The following is a 22,787-nucleotide window of genomic DNA, read 5'->3' as shown; positions in this document are numbered from 1 at the left end:
CATTACATCTCACTCCTCACATGAGGTGTTTACTATTAATGTAGCTTCGACAGAAGCACAGAATCGATTAGTTTAGAAAAGGCCGCTGAGATAATTAAGTCCAACCTATGACCAAACACCACCCTGGCAACCAGACCATGGCCCTGAGTGCCACGTCCAGGCTTTCCTTAAACACCCCTGGCTGTTTAATTAAACACTTCACCACCTCCCTTGGGCAGCCCATTCCAATGTCTAATCACCTTTAATGTGAAGAAATTCCTCCCACTGTCCCACCCAAACCTCCCCTGTCAGCGCTTTGTCAGCAGCCTCTCATCCTGCCGGGTTTTCTCCCAGGTAACCACGGACAGGAAGGCTCCTTTCAGGCAGGTAATGGAATATGGAACACACCTCACAACCCTCAATGGGCTACAACCCCCTCTTACAACCCAATGGAATACCTACAGCCCTCTTCAATCCCAGACAGATACCTGTGTTCTCTAATTCTTGAGGCTCTCCTGTGCCACTTCCAGTGTTGTACAAGGTAACACACGGCTGTAGGCACTGAGCTGTTGTCCCTTAACAGCACTTTAGGCCGAGACCCTTATATTCCATAACCACACTTGCCTGCTCAATCTCGTTATTGAAAAACCTGCCAGTTTATACCCACACAAACGTATGACTGTACAGATTTAAAACAGTACCACACATAATGGAGATTGCCAGGATCTGTGTAAAAAAATGTATTTTTTAATAACGTATAAATAAGCACACTTAACTCTTACACTTCTCAGGTAATATGACAAAACCATTTTACAGAAAAAAACTCTTGAAAAAAAAGATTCTCCTGTTCAAGAGGCCTGTGCAAATGGGCTCCACCTTCATGGTTTTGGGCAATATCAATCACACAGGATTCCAGTATAATTACCAGAGTGGATTTTCACCAGCCTTGTTCTCACTGGTTCAAAGCTATACTACTGGAGCCACAGATGCACTAGCTAAACGGGTACAAGACCTGATTAGTCAAGAAAAATCTTCAAACTATGGTTCTTGCTGAACCACAGGTATTTGTGCTTTGCATTTTGTAAACCAAGTGCTGATAATTCAATGATCTGCTGTTCACATCTCTTGACTATCGTTTTGCACCACACTCTAAACAGACTTGGTGGCAAAATAATTTGGTGGCATTTTACTTTAGTTTATTACTGTCCTCTAAGAATCATGAGAGACATCACAAAGAGTCACTGTTTTGGCAGAAAAGCCAGTAAGAGACAAAAATCAAGTTAGAAAAATGTTGCCTTTCAAAATGGCCTATGATGCCACTTCAACAGTGATGATTTCACACTTTCCAGTATCTTGATCTGTGCAGGTGACGTGCAAGGACCCATCCCTAGATAAGGGAGAGAGTTATGTTTAGGATTACCTCAACACAACACTTACTATGTTACTGCATGTGCCAGAGAGGATAAACAACAATCTCCACACAGATGAAAGGATGACAGATCAGCATCAAAATATCCTGGGATAAACATGCTTCAACACAGATGAAATTTGTTTATGAAATTAAGTTTAAATTAGTCATTGTTTTTATATGCACTTCTTGCCCTTAAAGCATCTATCTTCTCTACATATGCTGGAATAGATCTAAGAACACATTTAAATATTGCAACTGAATTTATTTTTTAGAGGTTTGTAAATAGAATATGTGGTAATATTATTAAAAATATTCCTTGTGAGAACTGAGTAACAGCAGTGGATTGATAAACATGTCTTGTCATAGCCTGAGAACTTGACTTTCGAAGTTTAAGTAGTCTTTTAATTCCAAGGATCTCCTTCAACAAGGAAAACCTTAATTGTCAAAATCCAAGACTTTAGAAACAATATTGAGCCCTACTTCAGCTAGGCATACAGTCATAAAAAATAAATTTAGGCACAAATAAATGTTCTCTACTAAACTTCCTCTGCCTTTTACACCTAAATATTCCTTACATCTCCTTTCAAATAATGATGTTTTTCTGCATGACAGAGTTGAATCTATAACCCCCAAAATGTTTTCCTTATCAATACTCAGTATAAATCTCTGTATAACAAACCAGGCATTTTAGGTGAGGTCTATTAACAGGCATTAATGCACCTGAAAGCTAACATAAGAAAATGAAGTATTTTGAAACATAAACAGCAAGTAGAAATTTCCTGTGGCATTGTTTCTCTTTTTAACAACCATGCTCCTGAAAGGACAGAGCCACTGTAAATTCTACAATCCTTCATAACTAAAAAAGACAAAACCTCCTTCAGTTTTTCCCAAGAGTGTGGGCATTCAGCAAAGCTACCCAACCCACTTCCAGAGGAAGTTTGAGATCCTGGCTGCTCTCATGCATGATCAAACTGATCAACGGTTCAGAAGTTGCTAAACATAATCTACACAATTGCATTAATCTTTGTTTCTTTAAGAATCAAACAATGACAGCACCAAAGGTACTACAGAAAACCCACATTTCTACAGAATTTACCCCTGCTAGGACTGTACAGCCTTATGACCAAAGAAATGCTGAAATTTCTCAAAAAAAAAAAAATTAAATACTCTGTAACAGGAGCAAAGACTGTCAGAAGTGTGACATAAGAGGGTAAACAGCAGAACAAGTGTTTTGGGTACCTTTTCATTGTGAGAACAGTTAGTATATCATGTAGGCCATCTTCCTTTTTATCTAAATCCTGGAGTACAATCTATTAAAAATAAAAAAGAAAGTTTGATTATAGTAGATTCTTCAAGTTCCTGTTCAGCAGTTCAAGGGAAGTGACACAACAGCTAAGATGTGAAAATTCATGCATTTTAGCTATTTGCACTATTGTTTTTGTGTTCAGATGGTTCAGGATCTGTCCCTGAAGTACCTACCATTCCCACAGTGTCCTTTAGAATCAGTATTGTAATTATTAGGTAACATCCCTTCCCTCTTTAAAGATATTTGGGCAGAATTAAGGTGGAATAACCATCTTCTTAAATATTCCATCAGTTTCAGACACATCTGCCCCTTCCCTGATGCTTTCCAAGCAAAGCACATAATTAACTGTTTCAAAAAAGCTGTGTTCTCTCTGTAGGTTGATTCCTAAACAACAACTTTAAACCCACACTTGATAGAATCATTTCATCTTCATCTTTCATAACAAGATCCTGTCCAATCTAGGAAGATCAAAAAGTAATAAACACATTAGCTATAGCATTTCCTTCATCAGTTTTATTTTTAAAATGTTCAAGGATCTGTGTATGACTGGAATAACTGGTAAACACCTCTCATCCCAGGTGATCTTATTACAGTAGTGCCACGTGTCAAATCCTGTCAGCCATTTAAGAATTCAAAGGGGAAACTTCAGTACTTTACAAAGTAGTTCAATATTTTGCATGTTCAGAAGAATATTTAAAAGACCAGTACCAAAGAGATGCATGTCACTGTAATTTTCTAACAATAACTTTTGGTGTTGATGGAATTGGTTTAAATTTTTTTTTCCCAGGAGGCTGCTGTTAAAACTGCACAGGAGTGTGCACATACTCACCTGTGCAAATTTCTCTTCTTCGTTCATGGGAATCTTCCCCAGTGACTCGTACAGCTCAAGGCACACAGAGGAAATGTTTCCAGGAGCATGCAGGGTGTGTTGCCTTCGAGCTGGCAGTGGTGTCCCTGATGGAAATAGCACTGTGAATTTGTCAGCCCCTGACTCGTCTACTCCCTTAAAAAAGAAAAAAAAAGGAATATAGTTCATGTTTTTCTTTAAGTGCTTCATTGAGCTGGAAGTATTACAACAGTGCTCCACAAGAAAAGAAGTCCAAGCTTCATTCCCTGTCACATTTACCACCCCAGCAAGTAAAAACCCTGATATTCCTACAAATGAGAAGTCCAGCTATTACAACATAGGAAAGATACAATCCATGTCCCCTTAAAATCAGTCTTTCCTGTATTTTTTTTGTCAATAAACCTAAGTTAGCATGTACTGCTGCTCTACAGCAAATCTGTAGAAGTAATAATAAAGCAATGCTGTTTCTCTAACATCAATCACACATAATCAGTGCTATAAATTCACTGCAGCAGTAAAATTTTCTAATATTCTAATTTTAGCCTTACCTTAAGAAGAATATCTTTGGCAGAACACTCAATGAGTGCATCTTCTTCTAACAAGGTATTCTCTTTCCCTAGCAGAATTCCTGCCTCTATGGCTGCACCAATGGGAATAACTTCATCCGGAGGAATTGAATTCAGTAATTCCACAGCTGGGAAAATGTCTTTGATCAGCTGCTGTAGCTTGGGGATTCGAGCAGATCCACCACAAAGAACCACCTGGAAAACACATCATAATAATTTCAAATCTTTAGTCTGTGAAATAAAACAGGTCACACCCTGCTGTGCAAAAATGCAAACTGCTCTGGGATATTTTATCATCTACAGTTGTTGAAATAAAAATTGATGTAATCTTTGGTAGACTTGATACTTTTGCTTCTGAAATTAAAGGAAACATGATGTCTTTGAGAGGTTTCTCTTACAGCAACAATCACCTGAATAAAATAACACCTTGAAAATTGAAAAATTCATCATAAAAAGAACATGAGGTTTAAAGGGACTTCCAGAGGTGATCTAGTCCAACCTCCTGACCAGACCAGGCACAGTTACAACAGGCTGCTCAGGACCTTTCCTCCACAGCTGCTGTATTCCACAGATCTGTAGGCCCTTAATTCAGCATCTGATTTCCCTCATACTACACATTCCTTCCCTGGAATCTAAAATTTCCCCACGCTGTAACTTGTGCTGCTTGCCACCCACTCTTCCATCATGCACCTTTAGGAAGGAGCAAGTCAGGTTTTATCCATAAATTCAAGTCTTATTACAGAGACTTTGTTGTAACCAGCCAGATCTGGAAACAAAGCTAACTTTTCCTCGTGTAAAACATAAACCTAATTTACAACTCTGAAGTTATTTATTTTTACATTTCAAGTGTTCCACTGCCCTTCATCCAAAGCATTAAAGCCTGAGAGCCTGAAAAGCCACCTAAAAACCACTGCGACCAGAAAACAAAAGCCATTCTTTGAACAGTGACCTGGGATACTTCATTATCCATCAGAAAAACTGGGATGTGACACAACAAACACTAATTAAAAGTCTGAAACAGCATCAAGTGTCATTGAAAGCAGCTTCAGCTGCAGACCTGATGAGCCAAAGCTGTCAGCAATGAATGCAGCACCATTTGCCAAGCACAGGTACAAAGGGGTAAGATCAATTTCCTCTCTTACACCAAGGCAAGAGAGACATGAATTAAACTGCTAATGTCTGCTGCCTTGCTCACATCTTTGGGATTAAAGCACTCTCTGGTTTGGCACCTCCTGTAGTTTTTAAGCCAGCAAGGAGAAGCACCAAGTGAACACTTAGTGATCTGTTCAGTTTTAAGTCAAAACTTCACCTTTCTTCACAAGTGGCAGCAAACCCTGTCTAAAGTTCAATGAAGGCAGAACAAATCCCACAGACTGAACTTAAGGCAGGTACTCCTCAGCTTGAATTTGGGCAGTTACACAAACACCAGATGGAGACAAATTCTCCCCACCTACTCAATATGCAGCAGTAAAAACACACAACTGAACGTGACTCTACCTTTTACTTAACTTCAAATACCTGAAATGGAAGCAAATACAGCAGTTCTAAAGATCCTGAATCTATAGACTTTGTTGGATCCCAGTCAACACAGCTTAAATATATCATGAAATAATCTCAGTCTGCAAGGAAAACAGGCCCCATAAGCATTGTTCTTGTGGAAGTGTCCTACAGACACATGATTTCTATTATTACCTTATTAATATCATCTGCTGTAAATCCAACTTGCTGCAAGAGCTTTTTAATTGCTTCTACACATTTACTAAAAAGTGAGGAACAGATAAGTTCAAACCTGGCCCTAAAAGAGAAAAATAAAACATTCAAAAACGATCATGTCATCCATTAGAGACAAGTACCTGAAATGGAAGAACAATAAATTTTAGAATATACTTTAGTTCTCCAGCTGGTACTAAGGGATTTTTAAACAGTCATCTTTCCATCATTAATCTTCAAGTAATTTTGTTGTTGTGGAAGTATCTGTGTTATTAGTTCTATCATCAACACCTACATGAATGCACATTCATTCTTCAATGTACTCCAGAGGAAAAAACCCAGTATTGTTGTCTTGGCAACACCAGTATTACTGTCTTGACTCATGCCAAAAAAATAAAGAAAAATTCTGGAACTGCTTTGTGATCTTTAAAATGAATACAAGGACTTAATTTTTAGAGGCAAATCATGCTGTGTCCTGATTTTCACACAGGGAGCAGATTAAGCAAACAAACAAACAAACTTGTGCTTGCTTTTGTCTCTTTCAAGCCTGCAAAGGAAGTTCTACTCTGCATGAATACAACAAATCCAAGTCTGCAACACTGATCCACAGGACTGGCATCCTGATCCAAATGGAGCTGACTCCATTTATACAGTATTGCTTCTCACACTTTCAAACATGCTGTGCCGTATTTGATTAGCTCCAACTGCTGGAGTTCTGGAATGGAAAAGTCTGTTTCATTTTGCTAAAGCTGCTGCTGCCTAGAAGAGCAATCAAAGCGAGCTAAAAATCTCAGTAAGAAATCATCCCAAGGGAAAAAAGACTGAGTAGGACACAGCAGTAGGAACAAAAAGACAGAAAATGTCTTTCTACTCCAGCTCTCACTGAGAAGCAACACCAAGACTTCCAGGACTCCTACCATTCTGGATCTCATTTAACTGAAGGGTCCACAAGCCATCTTTTCTTTAAGGAAAGTGGAACAAAAACAACAAGGGGAAGGAAACAGCCACCTTGATTCACTACAGTATCTACTCCCTCCAATCAACAACCAGACTCTGAAGATGGGGTCTCCTTGTGCCTTTTTGGCACTTCATTTTCTAACCATCATGGAAACACTGTTACTGTGATTGCCCTGACCACTACAGACTGCAGCATAACAGAACCATCAACATGAAACAGCAGGTTTGCCTTCAATCTTACTTCCTTCTCTAAAATAAACAGAAATCAAAGCTTACTGAATGAACATCCATAATACCACCCAGAAAGATTTCAGTAGTTTCAAGATCTGCCTTACCTGGACACGTTGCAATCAAAATCCAATCCATCATACAATGAATCTACAAAACAGTTTGCACTTCCCAGGGTTGATAAAGAGTGTTTTGCAATATCAGCACTGTTCATTAACTTCATCATGGCTCTGGGGTTTCCTCTGATGTCATGTTTACAAGACCTGTGTTTAAAAAAAATGATGACACCAGATTAAAGAGGCAGGAATTTGACTGGTAACTTTCTGAAAAGAAAAACAAGTTAGAGCTCTTGCACTTTTTATCTGTAAACATTTTAGTATTAACTACAATGCCACTACTGAATGTTTGCACACATCTTGACACAGAGTCCACAGCTGAGCCCTTATAGTTTAACACCAACTTAAGGCACCATCCACCCAAACTCAGGCATTTCCCAGTCTTCCTCCTTGACCCCAAACAACTGACTGCTCCTTCAGCATCATCTTTACTTGAACCATTTCACTAACAGAGATTCTGCTAGATTTTTTTTTTTAAGCAAGCACCACATAATGAAGATCCTGTCCTAACAGCAACATGGTTGGAATTCAAATCTTACCTCTGAAATTCAGAAGCTAAGTGTTGTGCTAGAGCTTCTGTGAAGCAAACTCCACCAATGCTGTCATCTGTGTTTGTAGCAAGTACACGGTATATTCCACTGTTTACTTCTATGACTGTGATAGAAAGTGATGTTCCACCCAGTTTATAAACCAGCACGTTGCTGCCACATTAAAAAAATGTTAAAAGTAGCATTAATTTTGACACATTGTCAAAAGATTACCACCATGTATTGAAGGTTTTAATCAGACGAGAAGTATATGAGAATGGTAAAGAAACACCACACAAGAAGAACAAAAAAGTTCAAACTGACAACAGTTTTCAGTATTTTGAAAGTGAATTATCTATATATTCATAAAGACAACCAGGTGCACCTACTGAATCCAGGAGCTCTGCTTGAGTTCTTCCAACCCATGTAAAATGATCCCATCTCCCACAATTAAAACAAGCTATGCCAAAATATTTTCAAAAAGGAATGCATTTTTCTTCAAGGCAATCAGCTTATTAAACAGAAAGTTGGAAACTGGGGCCAAATCTTTAAAATCTTTAAAGACAATTCTCAAAATATAAAGACCAAAGCAAAGGGATTTACAAATTACAACTTCTAAATGCTTACTGTCTTGATTGAGAGAAAAAAGCAAAACAAGCCTCATGCTAAGGCAACATGGCATTCCCTCACTTAATATTTCTTAGGATTTAAGTACAGCAGCTTAAAAAGAAATAAAATATTAGGATTTTACCTTTTCCCAGTGGGTGAATCTTGGCCAATTCCATAAGCAAGGAGAGCTGCAGATGGTTCATGAATTAATCTCATAACATTGAACCCAGCAGCTGCAGCTGCTTCCCTGCAATGAGCCATAACAGCATTTCATTTTACTTTAATGATCTCACTGTAGTCACAGGCTACTAAGATTTGACCTGAAGTACATGTGCCACCTAATCAGACCTTGTTTATAGCGTGATATTAACAAAACTGAGTGACTGGAAAAGTACCAAGGAGGTCAGCTGCTACTGTGTTCTTCAAAGAATTGCATCTGCTGTGTGCTCACTGTCAAAGAAAACACTGGTCTATCAGACTACATAGCCCATAAACACTGCAAAATACCCCAAAACTACACCCCACCCTAAATCAAACTTGGTAACTTATCTTCAGGTGTGGTCTTAAAGCTCCTTGATACATTATTTCAACAGGTAACAAAGTTAATTCACCATGCCTCACTTACAACATTTAACTTACATGTTTTCTTGACACTTCAGTAACCCTGGGAATACCCCACAACCTGTTTCCTCCACTTTGAACTTATACCAGAGCAATAGAATGTTTCAAAATGGACACTGCAAATCCCCAGCTCCTGCTTTCTGAGCAACATTTAGGTGTGCTTTATTTATTTCTTTCATGACAGTTAAATATAAGGGCTTCTACACATCAGAAAGCAGAAATAGCTGCTGACATTTATGCTCAGCTTTAAGCATGTTTATGTTTTCCTACTGAGGAACTGTTCAAGCAAAAGTGTTTCCAAACAGAATTCCCAAGTAGAAAACTGGTATGTATTCCAAATCTGCCCTCTGACAAAACAGACCTCAAGAGGCCATGCAGCACCACTCTGGGGAGTATGGAGGGCAGGGAGGTGAAATTATGGAGGAGGGTGAGAAACTATTTGCATTTCAAAGGGGTCACTGGAGATCCTGATCTGAAGTGAGGATCTGTCCTTGATGAAATTGAAATTTCCTCTCACTTCACTGATTCAGAATTTCCTTTTGGTCACATCAGAAAATTCCCATTAAAAGTTTCTCCACTCATGATTAAACCTCTTGCTTTCATATTTCCCAAGTTTAAATAACATCCCGATATCTTGACTGATGGTCACAAGTAGAAGTCCAGCAGCAGAATTCCCACTGCTGATCTTCCAGTCCATCTGCTTTAGGCACATAAAATACCAGAAAAACCACAGTGCTCTTACCCAAGGGCATTTTTCTGATTCTCTCCAAAATCAAATGGTACAGTGACAACAACATCATTCACATCTGAACCCAATGCAGACTGGGCAGTCTCTGTTTAGAAACACAGGCAGAGCATGGTGAGTAAAAAATATATGACATCTTAAAAATAAAAGGACAGCTTAAAAAGCTAAATCATGCCAATGAAATGAATCATTAGATACCTTTCATTTTACTGAAAATTAGTTTTGCCACATCTTCTGGGTTAATAAGTTTGTTATCTATTTCATACTGAAGTTTTCCATTCTTCTCAACTATCTGTAAGCAAAACCAGCACACCTTTGTCAGACAGTAATTTGGTTAATAACCAAAAGTAATGTTTAATTTAGGCTCTGTTTAAAGTAAAAAGCACTGGGCTGTGTAAACACTCCCTGCCTTAGCATTCTACTACAAGGGAATAAACATTTCAACATGCTTATCAAAGACCCCTTAGCATATGACAGACACAACAGGGACATTTAAGAATTTAAAGAGTCAAGACTTTCCCTTTCTATTAAGTTTTCCTGAGTACAAAAGCAATGCTTAGAACAAAAGTATCCTGGTTATATTCCATAAGAAAAATCCCAGCTATTTATAAAATCACACCAATATGAACAGTCAAATCCCAGGGGAAAACTCACTCTTTTGTTATGAATGCATTTTCCAGGATAATTTTTCTCCTGTTTTGCAAAATTTTCTAGCAACAAGGACAGTATTCTGCAAATTAAATACTGGGATTAAATCAGCTGGTTAAAGAGGTTAATCACAAAGTGCTGCAACTTGAGTATCTTCCACCAGCTCTAAGAAAAACCACAATGGTACTGCCTAAATACAGTAGGATTCATCTGTTTGGAGGATGGCCAAGAGATACATAATTTTCTGTTGGAACTAACTATATTATGCTGGCAGCCTCCAGAGCATGGTTATCTACTGGATAAAGACAGAAACAAACCACACAGCAGCAAAGGGACATCATATGATGAGAGCTGATCACTACACAACACAGAATGGGGTGGCCCAAACAATAACAAGGAAAGCATAAATTTACATAAATCATCATACTCACAGAGCATTTGCTTTCTGCAATGTATTTCTTTGCCTGAGGGTCACCAGAGCTGTCCATAAAAATTCAAAATAACAAAATAAATCATGCATTCAAGGTTAATTGCACAAATGCATCTTGCTGATATTCCTTGTAACATCTCCAACACATCAAGCTATACTTAAACAAAAAATGCCTGTTCTCATTCTACAGATACATTTATAGAGTAGAAGAAAACCCAGCAGTTCTGACTGGTGGCATTTTTTATCCTCCTTTCCTAAAACTTATGATTGAAAAAATACCTAATAATTATGGAAAAGGAAAACCAAAACCCAGCACATTGTTTTAATCACCCATGAACGTTTATAAAAGCTTTCAGTGAAATTCTGCATCTGAGAAGTGCTGAGAAATACAGAAAGGGCAACATCTTGTCAGCTCCTGTCAATGAAAGGAACATACAGCTGGGTCATCACTAAGAAGTTTTGTCACATCTCTGATGTTAACTCCAACACAAGAGGTTTAGTTCTACTGTCACTCTAATTGCAAATTATCACAGCTCCTCTAACAGGAATCACAACAGGCACTAATCAACAGTGTCACTATTGCAATAGAAGCAACACAAAGTTTCATGCAAACAAAACCACAGTGGAATTTACAAAGAGCAATCAGGTGACAAAAAATCATTGTTAAGGAACGTAAGTATGTATGAAAAGCATATATGCAACTTGTTACTACATTTCACAACTTGATTTTCACTGACAAGTTCAGACCTATCATACAGTTTTTCTTCTCTACTTTTTTATTTCCAGAAGCACCTCTTTGCTGCTGGAAGAACAGACAGGCTGAGAAGCTCACAGTAGCAACCTGGTCTAGGGGAAGGTGTCCCTGCCCTGGCAGGGGCATTGGAAGGGAGGTGATCATTAAAATCCCTTCCAAACAAAGGACTTGTTTGGACTCCATGACTCTATGATAACAGATTTTTTTTTTTTTTCAAGAGTTGCCTTCAGTATTAGTGCTCAGACCAGCCTTAAATGGGAAAAAATGGGTGCAGTCACCATCCCTGGATGTGTTTAAGAAAAGACTGGATGTGGCACTCGGTGCCATGGTTCAGTTGAGGTGTTAGGCATGGGTTGGACTCCATGGTCTTTAAGGTCTCTTCCAACCTAGTCACTCTGTGAATTCCCTAATTTCCCACCGCCCCTTTCACGTCCATTCTCCTACCTCCGCCCAAGGATCTGCTTTACTTTCACGACAGTGTTTGAAATATTTCTTATCCTACTTTGCTTCGCAGCTAAGCCAACAACCTGAATGAAAAATAAAGGACAACACAAAAGGAAAAGCTGAGTAGCAGACAGAAACCCCCTGCCCTGCTCCTCCCCACAGCGCCCCGCGGAGAGGCAGCCTCACCTCCTCGCTCTCCGAGAACGCCACGACCGCGGGAGTGACCCTGTCCCCGGCGTCGTTGGCGACCACATCGGCGCGGCCGTCCTGGGGGGAGAGAGAGAGGGAGAGGGAGGCAGAGCCGTGAGCCTGTGGGGGCTTCACGGCCGAGGGGCCCCCGGAGCGGCAGAGACTCCGGGTGGGCTCCCCGAGCGGCAGAGACTCCGGGTGGGCTCCCCGAGCGGCAGAGACTCCGGGTGGGCCCCCGGAGAGGCAGAGCCGCCCCCCGAGCGGCAGAGGCGCTGCCCGGGCCCCCCGAGCGGGCGCTGCCCTCACCTTGTACACGGCGGCGCACGCACAGGTGGCGCCCAGGTGCACCCCGATGGCCGCCATTGCCGCCCCGGCGTGCTCCGCGCGTGCCCGCTCCCAGCCAATCGCGCGCCGCGCTGCGCCGTAGCCGGAGGAGCAGCCAGTGAAAAAAAGCAGAGCGGGAGGCGTCATCGCGCATAGCAACGGGGGGCAGATGCGCGCGCGAGGCGCGCGGGTTTTGGCGGGAAGCGGCGCTGAGGGGAGGCGGCTCCGTGAGGGTTTGTTTGAGCCGGGGCACCGGCGGCGAGAAAAGAGGAGTTAAAGGGCGGGAACCAGAAAATACAGACATCAAAACAGACAATCGAGATCAAAGCGGAGAAAGCAGCAAGTGTGCGTGTGGTTTATGTCCGTGGCGCCTCTCGCGGTTTAGCTGCTAGCAGTGAAGCGCATGGAGGAAGAGGCTGTAAATCACAGAATCACGGAACCTTTCCCAGCGTTTTCCATGAGGCTGGAAAAGACCTCTGAGATCACCGAGTCCAACCAGTGAGTGAACACACGGCCCTGAGTGCCATGTCCAGACTTGCCTTAAGCATTTCCAGGGACGGTGACTCCACCGCCTCGCTCGGCAGCCTGTTCCACTCTCATCATCATTTCTGTGAAGAAATTCCTCCTGATTGTGAAAAACACGTTCAGTCTCCTGTGAAAATTTAAGAAGTTGAATAAAGTGCAATAGGAGACAAGGGCCATAGAGTGAAGGTTATTGTGGCCGGGTGCATCTTGGCACTCATCTTCAGAAATAGCCCTGCAGTACCTTTCCCCTTCCATCAGCCTGTTGCATATTCATAAATCCTTATGCAAAATAAACTTTCCCCCAAACTAGTTTACATGTTCCAAGGATTATATAGCATATCTCCTCCTTGGGTCCACCTTTCTAGCGCATGCATGTTCCTTGGTTTTGGTTTTAGTTCTTTTTTATAATCATCAGTTTTGGCCCTGGCCCACATTGTCTTCAGACAGTGAGTGCTGACAGTTGGCACATCTGTAGGAGGTGTCTTCTTCATATGCTCATAAGATGTTATCCCATCCAAGCAGGCATTTTAACACAAGCATAGTTACTAGCAGGTGTCTTCTTCATATGCTCATGTTATCCCATCCAAGCAGGCATTTTAACACAAGCATAGTTATATTAGCTATTTCACTACTATGCCTAAGCTTAATTAAGAACAGAAATAAAAAGTACGTCTTCATAACAAAGTTATTCTAACACTACACATATAGAATGCATTTTAATATTTGCAAAAAGCCAATATTATAATATGTATCTATGACATAACATCCAGCCTTCCTATATTACAGAAATATCTCTGTATCTAGTGCTGCAGGTTGAGCTGAAGTGCTGGTTTTCCATTATCTAACAAGGCATGAGCAATGCCTGAAAGCAAAGCTCAGTGTTCCATAATGCCACACTGCTGCTGGAGAAATTCATTCTCAATGCCACAGGACAGGGAAGAAAAAAAAATTTATCTCTAATCACTCCTGGGGAAATCAGCATCACAGAAACTCACAGAAAAACACAGAAATTCATCCTGGCCAGAGCAGTGTGCCAACACCTCCTCAGATTTCCTGTGACCCCATAAAAGGAACTGCACAGTTATCACAGGACAGGACAGGCCACCTCACATTTGCAACCTCACACTGTCCAGGTAACAGCACTTGTGTAGGTTTGGGTGCTCATTTGCATCTCATTTCCATAGGGAGTCTAAATGCCCCTCTGGGCCATCTCACTGCGTTGCTCTGAAACAAAGATTGTCCTTACCATGTTTGTAAATGATATGTTGAAGGTTAAAGAAATGGAGCAAGCTCACATAGAGGTGAAAGGTTTTACTTGGAGTCTCAAAGGAATTGTGTGACCCAGAACAGATCCCAAGGTTCTTGAGTCATGGGACAATCTTCCTTTGGGTAACTGAGCCTGCTGAAAGTGCCCAAAGGCCGGAGCTCAGATGCCAGAGGTGATGACAGTGTGACAAAGGCAAAGCTTATACAGCTGGAAACAATCCCTTTGTTTCCATCCTTTGGAGGATGTCCAAACTGTGGCTCCTTCTGTCTTCTCTTGTAAATGGAGGAATGAAAAGAGAAAAAGGTTAGAAGTGGGCAGAAGAGAGCTGTGGGGACTGGGAAAAGGTATCATAGAAGAGGAGGAAGTGGGGAGGGCTCCTCATGGTGCTTTTGGCAAAAGAAGAGAAAGGAGTCTGGGAAGAGACACAGGAGATGTGAGGGTAAAAGAAAACATAGGTCCCAATACAGAAAACAAGATATTTTTCCTGTGCTTTCCTTCAAATCCTAATACTGGTTGCAGCATTTATGTCAGTACACAGTATTTAGAACCCAAGCCAGAATGTGTAATCTGTGCATTACAAAGTGCTTGTGGCCACCCTGGTAACAACTCCTCCACAGCTAAGCACACCCACAGTTATTTTCCAGTTGTTATGCCATAGACATGTCCATATGGACACACAGAAGCTCTGCTTATCTCAACCAAAGCAATCAATGTTCCTGCCAGGTGTAAGCGAACCTGAGTGATAGCAGGCAAGGAATTCCTTGGCAGAGGTTTGTGGTGGCAAGTGGTGTTTGCTGAGGAGTGAAAAGCCCTTGTCTGTCTGTGCCCTTCCTAAGTTTTTAGGAATTGTTCTTATCTAATGGGAAGTTCAGAAGCTGCACTGAGCTTGAGTGAGCTGATAGATGGGGCAACAACCCACCTCTGAATGAAAAGGGGAAGCAGCAGCCTGGGATTGGAATTTGATCTTGCACTCCTCTGCAAGAGCTATTTCTCTGAGGCAGGAAGAGGAGAAACACCCAGCCACAATGTGAAAGGAGTCCTGCACATCTCCAGGCACCTACATCCAACAAACACCACCATGCATCAAACTCAGCTCAGAATTAGATGGGTACTCTGATTAAACCCCTTAGTATTATCTCCCAGCTGAAAAAGCAGTAGCACAAACCTTTCCCAGTGTCAGAGCTGTCCCTTCTCCTCTGGGCTGTGGCACATCTCTCAACCATTCAAAAACCAGAGCAGCCTTATATCCTCAAATCTAATACAAATCAGCCCTCTTTCAATTTAAAACCATCACCCCTTGCAACAGGCCCTGCTAAAAACTCTGTCCCCATCTTTCTCACTGGCCCCCTTTAATGCCTTTAAGGTGGAAGCAAGTGTCTCTATCAAACAAATATTGTTTTGCAGCTGGGAAATAGTATATACTCTAAAATGTCCCTTGGGGTGAGAAAACAGGGATGAGAGAACTTGTTTTAATTATCTTGTGTGTGTTCTGACTTAATTCTCAGAAAATTAAGCTTCGAGGAGACAAGGTGGCAGCTCCAAGACTGTGGCCTGTGATCATCTCTGGCCTGAGGATGTGAACAGAGGCAGCTCAGTGGTCAGGGTTCTCGGGAGAGCTTTGTGGGAGCCTGGTTCTGGGGGACCTGGACAGGAATCCTCTGGGTGGCACTTAACCCCAGCTTTGAAAACAGCTCCTTCCCCAAGACAGAGCTGTAAGACTACACAGTCTTACTGGAGGTGCTGTCATCTTCCATTTCCCTCACTTTGTATAAAAAGAGGCTTTTCAAGCTCTCTTTCTAAATTCCCCGGAGTGATTACACCATCCTTATTCATTGCAGTGCTTATTTTGGGCACCTGGTGTTGGGGGGGTCTGTCTGTATATCACCTCCAAAGCTGCTGGGCTTTGGTGGAGGCTGCAGCTATTTCTGGCTTTGCTCTAACACACCCATTACAAAAGTCACTTAATCAAATTTATTTCAGTATCCCTTCTTCTCAACCACAGTATATAAATGATAGCGAAGAAGCAAGCCCAGTTAATGGGTCAGACTAGTTAAATAATTATCTTAATATATAATAAGTGGAACAAAATATTTTTATGAGTCGAAGGTCGGGGCTGACTGCTGTGGAGTCTTCCCTCAGCAGACCAAACAAAAAAGAAGTAGGTAGAAATCTTGGCAGGCAAACCCCTTGCAGGGTTTGCTCTCAGCGCCTGTAGATGGCAGAACTGCCGCATGAAACCGCAGTGCAACAATTTACAGCGCTCCGTCTGTTCGGCAGCCCGGCAGGTTGGCAGCAAAGTTGAAGCCAGATTAATTTTCTTTTACTCACACCAGAGTGCTTATTAGAGAGTATCCCAAGGTTGGTTTATATTTTAGAGGACGTAGAGTATATTAAACATCCCTGATTTTCTTTCCTTTCTTGAAAAACCTTAAGGTGCTTTCAAAATAAACCACCATTTTTTTGCACTCCACATTACAAACTTGAGTTACAAAGTGGGAAAAATTTGATTTTCTTACAACCTGAAACAACCAATTGTACCAGGGGCATTGATGAGTGCTCCTTGAATGAGCTGCTCACTCACACTGAAGCATCCCAAGGGAATCTGCTGATGGCTCCACTGAAAACAACATTGTCCTGAAAATAGGAAGCTCTTTCAGGTCACTCCAGTACATTTCATCTCTGCTGCCACTCAGCCATTTCTGAATTATTGTTGACAGGAGCAAGGAGGTACTGAAGGCCAATTAAACACGGCAAACACACTTCAAGGACAGAACAAAGAGCTGGCACAAGACACCTTTGACAAGGCTTTGTTGAAATTTGGCTATTAGGGAAATCAAATTTGTATGAATTACTGTAGAGTAAATATAAGCACATGCCACTCCTAATTGCATGTACATTTAGTGTTAAGAAAACAAAAACTATGTAATATTCTCATTGCTGCTTGGGGAATTGCTATTGACTGTATCAGGCAGTATCATCTTTGGGCACATCTGTGATGATCAAAGTTGGCTAAACAACTTCATTACTCTTGTCAAGCCTGAGAACTTTCAAACATACATACCAGGGCTTTTTCCACCCCCAGTAAAAATGCAAATCTGCATATTTTTCTCCATTTTCCTCTCTGTGTTCCAGTTTTTCCATCTCTTAAATGATGTCAAGTTCACTCTGCAGGAATGTTGAAAGACTTTAATAATAGATAGGAAGTGTGCTGAGATCCTTGGCTGGAGGACACTCTGTAAATGCAAAATGCTGTGGTTAATAATGCAGATCTAAGTTGTGACATGAATACAAAGGATGCCATGAAGCAAACTCAGAGCTTTCCAAGCAAACTACATGGTAAAATATGCCTGAAATTCACTTTTGTGCTCTCAGAGGAAAACCTTGTGTGCATTTAGCACTGCGGTGAATTTCATACCCTGCAGGGCGAGGTGGCTACAAAAGGATGAGAGGAAATGGCCTCAAGTTGTGTCAGGGAAGATTTAGATTAGAATTAGATACTAGGAGCAAATTATTTGCTGAAAGGGAGGTCAGGCATTGGAATCACCATCACTGGAAGTTTTCAAAAAGTGTGTGGGTGTGGCACTTGAGGTCATGGTGAGCACAGTTCTGCTGGGGTAAAGACTGGACTTGATGTTCTCAGAGGCCTTTCTCAACATGAACAGTTCCATGATTCTCTGAAAACTGAGCAGTGTTTAAACCAGCAGTTTAAGAAAGATGACTACCACAACAGGTTATGACCAGCATCAGATTTGATAGTGATTAATGTAGGCAAAGAATGGATTTAGGCATGAGGGTGCCAGCTAGAAATGAGGAGTTCATTCTGTGCACTGTCAGAGATTTACCACATCTTCTTGTGGAAGCCACTTAATTTTGCTGTTCCCTGAGTTCTTCATTTGAAAAAAAACCCCAAACCAACAAATAAACAGGAGCAGCATTTTCCTTCCTCGCAAGGGTGTTGTGAGGATAATCACATTAATTAGTTGCCTGCTTAGAGGTGAGTGTAACAGGATGGAGTAGCTAGAACACAGCTCTTATCTCTGCTGACCAGTCCTGGTCAGTATCATGTCAACTAAATTGATTTTTGCAGAAGGTGATTAAATGCAATTAAATGTCCGTGTTAAAACCAACACTAAGATTAGCTTTACTGAACTGAGATCAAAGTGGTGATAGATTTTGAGCTCCTTTTATTAAAAAAAAAAAAAAGTGTTAATAGCATTCATGCAGAGCTGACAGAACTACTTCCTTTCCCACAATTCCACTGTTATCTATAAAGCTCAAAGATGAAATTACAGTTCTTCTTTAAACTACAGAACAGTCATATTTTTTTAAGTGTTAATGATCCCTGTCTTTAGCTAACTTGTTAATATTCCTTTGGCAATCTCTGCTGTTCAGCTTAAGGTTTTTATTATTGTTATATGTAAAGAATTTTTTGACAGATTTTACCAATCACTTAGAGAAATTTAGTTCTTGCTGTGGACATCATAGCTGGTCAGCAGCTGTGGGGATGCAAAGGAAAAGAATGGCATCTGGAACCATTCTTCTTTGAAGTTCTGAGAAAGCCCTGGTTAAATGGCAGAATTTGTGCTCAGAAAAATCTCTGTCCATCTGCACTCACGGGCATTAATTCAAATCCAGTAATGACAATAATCATGATAATTATGAATAACAGAGGACAGTCCTGTGGCCTGTGAGAAGCAGATTTGTGTGGTTTGTGCTTCATTTTCAGCATATATGGCTGTGTGTTGTTGGACAGCCATTGAAATCAGTGGGACTCTTTCCAGAAGCTTCCCTGGTCTTTGGCTGAGGCCCTAAACTGCCTATTACAGCAGGGGAAAATTAACAGAGCTGTTGGCAGCTCGTCAGCTGATGACTGAATAGATACACTGAAATTCCCTTCCACCTTTACAGAGGAAGCTGGGAAAGGCCAAGGGTGCAGAGGAGGGAGCTGCTGTGCTGGTGAACAAACAGCTGCACTTTTCCTCAGCCACAGCTTCAGGGCTTCTGAGGAATTCCAGACACCCAATGATTTTACTATGTGATGCTCTGGTTTTAATGAGCTGGACCCAGAGATCTGCCTCTGAAATAACAGCTGGCACTTCCATGGAAAGCTTCACATTTTTATGGAGACAAAACCACTTCTCATTCTGGGCAGACCTGGGGCCCAGGCAGTTGGGATCCTACCTCCTGAGCCACAGGAGGGCTGAGCAATCAGGCAGTTTGTTGTAAAATCCCTCCATGCTCTGATGTTAATCAGCTGTGCTGCAGGGACTCCTCACTTCTTTGGAAGTGGGAGGGCAATCCCCAAAGTCTTCACAGAAGAGCTGCTGCAGGACACAGGCTGCTTTCTGGCAGTTCACAGGGCACAAATCCCTCCCCACCAAGAAGGGGTTTTAGGCCAACTTCTGCAGACACATCTGCAGCACCAATCAATTGCATGGGTCTACCCTTTGAAGGAAGGTGTACACTGAATTTTCAGCTCTGGATTTCCCCAGTTTGCCTTTTGGAGATTTTCCTGGCCTGGTCTCAGTGGTTATTCCTCTGAGTGCTGTTCAACTACAGAGCAAAAAGACAAAATCTCCTTGAAGAAATTACAGTCAAACCAAGAGGAATTTCCTGGGGTGCAGAGAAACAGTGAATCAGTCTGGGCAGAAGATAAGCAGAGGTTTCTGTGGATCAGCCTCCTGCCCCTGTGCTGAAGAGTGCTTATCCACTATGGGTCCTGGTGGGACAGCCTAGGTGGGTAGAGCTGCAAGAGTCTCATTCTTGATTTAGAACCACAGGTGGTCTCTTTGCCTTCTCTGTGCTGTAAAAGCTGGTAGAAAACCCCTGCTGCTTTTATAGGATGCATTCTGCCATGAGGAGGAGAGCTTTCTTGCTGTATCACATTACTCATTAATTCATTTAATTGTACATTCATTATGTTTGCTCATGTGACAGACTGACACAATCCAAGGCTCACCTTCAGGACTTATTTATTATAGGTGCAAATTTAAACAAAACATTGCTAAATAGAATCAACACCATTCAGTACCTCCTTGAAAATCCATTATTTTCACATTTACAACATCCATTACGAGCAGGTCTGGCACTGCTGTGCCCTTTGCTTTGCCATGTGTTTTACCCCATGGAACAGGGAGTCCTGTAATTTTAGCCAGTGGCTTGTGGCAGTCAACATCCTTGGCATAATTGCGCCTTGTACTTCCATGGGTTTCTAGGAGTGTGCAAGCCTTCCCAGCTTTGCAGGATCCTCTCCCAAAGATCTGTGAAAAGTATAAGGTGGCAGATATTTTTATGAGCTTGGATAAAGTAAGTCAAGGTTTTAAAGCAAGTTGCTGGGTTTTGGGGGGGTCTCACCATCACATTTGGGTACCTTCCTGCAGACTGTTTCTGTTATTCAGCCTTTCTAAACCCAAACAGAAAGGGAAAAAAATAGTTCTGTAGTCTCTTCCTCCCTTTTTTCATCTACTTACAGCTTAGGCCAGGAAAAATTTGGGCTTACACTTCCCTGCTAGCCAGAGCAGCCTTTGTTGGAAGCCTGTCTGGATGACTCATGGATGTGCATGGGCACTTTCCCAGCTCTGCAGTGAAGGAGGAGCAATGCTGACTCCTTCAGAGGGAGGTTGCTTGTTCAAGTTGAACAGCTGTGCACAAAGACTGCCGAGTTTTAAATAAGTGAACTCTCTTCTCCCTCTTCTTGCTTTCTTTGTACATCAAAAACCTGTGTTCCTCTTACCCAGACAGTTTTTCGTGGCAGACAAAAACTAAATATAGGACATAAACAGCCAGTCCCACGGACTGAGTGAAACCTCATTTCCAGTGGCTCAATGACTTTTGGATCTGCTGTTTTTCCTAGGAAAGTGCAGGGACTGGCACGCGATTTTCTCATGGCTGGGCACTCCTCAGACTCATTCTCCTGTGTGATTTTTCTTGTGGCTAAAGAGACTTATTCTAAAGCCTTTCTCTTGAGGAAAGAAATGAGACAGAGGAGCTGGTTCCATCCCCTCTGGAGATGTCATGGCCTGGCAAAGCCTTGGTCCTTGGCTTTAAATACTTGGAGCTGCAGACAGATCAGTGGAAGATATGGGGACTACAAGCCCATTTTGTTTGGGATGCAACAACTGGTGTCCCTGACTGTGCTGCCCTCTCTTACGGCAATTGCTCCACAGCATTCACATAAACTGCGTGAATTTTTTGCTCTCCACAGCACAGAGGAGTTAAGGACAATGTGAAAACTCACATGATGTCTAAAGCATCTCTCACATTCTTTCCTCTTGTGGAAAGGAAACTGGATTTAAAACACACAGAGCTCTCCAGGAGGGTGAGGGAGGCTGGCTGCTGGAAGTCCTGACAGGCTGGGGAGAAGGCAGCAGGGTCTGTATGGAGAAAGCAGAGCTTGTTCCAAAGTGTCTCTGTGGAAAGCCCAGATCACACCGTGAGCTGACACTTGCATCAAGCCCATATTGATCACAAACACTGCCTTAAAGAGATGGTTGGGATTTTTATTAGGAGTTGCTTTTGTAGCACCCTAGCAGTACAAGGCATTTGTCAAACGCCTTCAGAAAAGATTTCTAACAGACATACAATCATTAATTATTTACCTTGCAATAGGTGAGCAGAAGTCCCAGTATGCCAAGACCTATACATAACACACACATCAACACACACACACACAGAGGAACTGTTTTTCTACCCTATTCTCTGGGGATATGGTGTAAATAAAGCCACAGACAGAATCCATCAATAAATAAAAGGGCTCTGCCCTGTTGCCAGTGAAGTCGAGTCTCTCACTGATGATACTGGGAGCAGAATTAGCCATAGGGTATTCCTGGGGCACATGGTACTATGGAATAGAGATAGGGGAGGAGGAGAGTGCCAAAATGCAGTGGAGGTGAAACTCATGTGCCCTGGCTCAGCTGCCTGAAGCACAAGGTCCAGGTCAGAGCTAGTTCACACCTGGCAGAAATGGGCATCTGAAGATACACTTCCAACTCATCAGTTTTGGGGCTCCTGGCAGGTTCCCCACACTCCGAGTTCTCCCCTGCAAGCACAGCCTGGCACATACAGACCCTACCCTGTGCACTCTATTGTTTTTTCTCTCTTTCAGCACAGGTAGGCAAATGAACAGCAATACAGAAAAAAATTGCAGCTGTTAGTCAGAAAATGCTAACCAGAACTAACCAGCCTAAAGCCTGTGTTGCTAGGAAACAATCTGCCTCTTACTATGCATCATTGCCATTTGCATGCATCCACTCTTCTGATTTTCTTATTAATATTCCTCACCTCAGACACACTTAAGAAAATTCCACTACAAGCTGGCACAGAATCCAGTCCTCTGCAGATCCCCCAATAGTTTAATTTAACCTCAGGCTGCTGATGCAAGTGGCTTCTGTTACTTAATTTTAGTCTGGCAGGAAAGTGACAGAATTCACATGAACGTGGCCATATGAAAACAGGGACAGCTGAGCTTTGCAGGACACAGTGGCATGTGCTGCCTTCTGCTTTTCCAGCTTGTCCTGGAGGTTTCTTCCTTTCAGTGTTGCTGTTGACTTTTACATGCCTTGAGGAACTAACCTGCCTGCTTGTG

At 41.9% G+C, this 22,787-nt stretch overlaps 1 protein-coding gene across 1 annotated transcript; it reads right to left on the bottom strand.

The window, feature by feature from the left end:
* Window positions 1–691: 691 nt before the first annotated feature.
* HSPA14 (heat shock protein family A (Hsp70) member 14) lies at window positions 692–12,474 on the bottom strand. Its single transcript, XM_041483800.1, has 14 exons — window positions 12,394–12,474; window positions 12,085–12,165; window positions 11,899–11,981; window positions 10,702–10,750; window positions 9,821–9,914; window positions 9,620–9,710; window positions 8,399–8,503; window positions 7,660–7,821; window positions 7,112–7,267; window positions 5,802–5,904; window positions 4,092–4,304; window positions 3,526–3,699; window positions 2,630–2,700; window positions 692–1,366 (listed from the first exon to the last, which is right to left on the bottom strand). Exons 1-14 carry the CDS (start codon window positions 12,448–12,450, stop codon window positions 1,288–1,290), a joined length of 1,518 nt encoding a protein of 505 aa, XP_041339734.1. The 5' UTR covers window positions 12,451–12,474; the 3' UTR covers window positions 692–1,287.
* Window positions 12,475–22,787: the final 10,313 nt, after the last annotated feature.

This window comes from Pyrgilauda ruficollis, unplaced genomic scaffold (genome assembly GCF_017590135.1).
Source record: "Pyrgilauda ruficollis isolate IOZ18807 unplaced genomic scaffold, ASM1759013v1 scaffold61, whole genome shotgun sequence".
Taxonomy (NCBI): domain Eukaryota; kingdom Metazoa; phylum Chordata; class Aves; order Passeriformes; family Passeridae; genus Pyrgilauda; species Pyrgilauda ruficollis.
The sequence above is the reverse complement of the archived record's forward strand: the minus strand, read 5'-3'. Positions and strand labels throughout refer to the sequence as shown.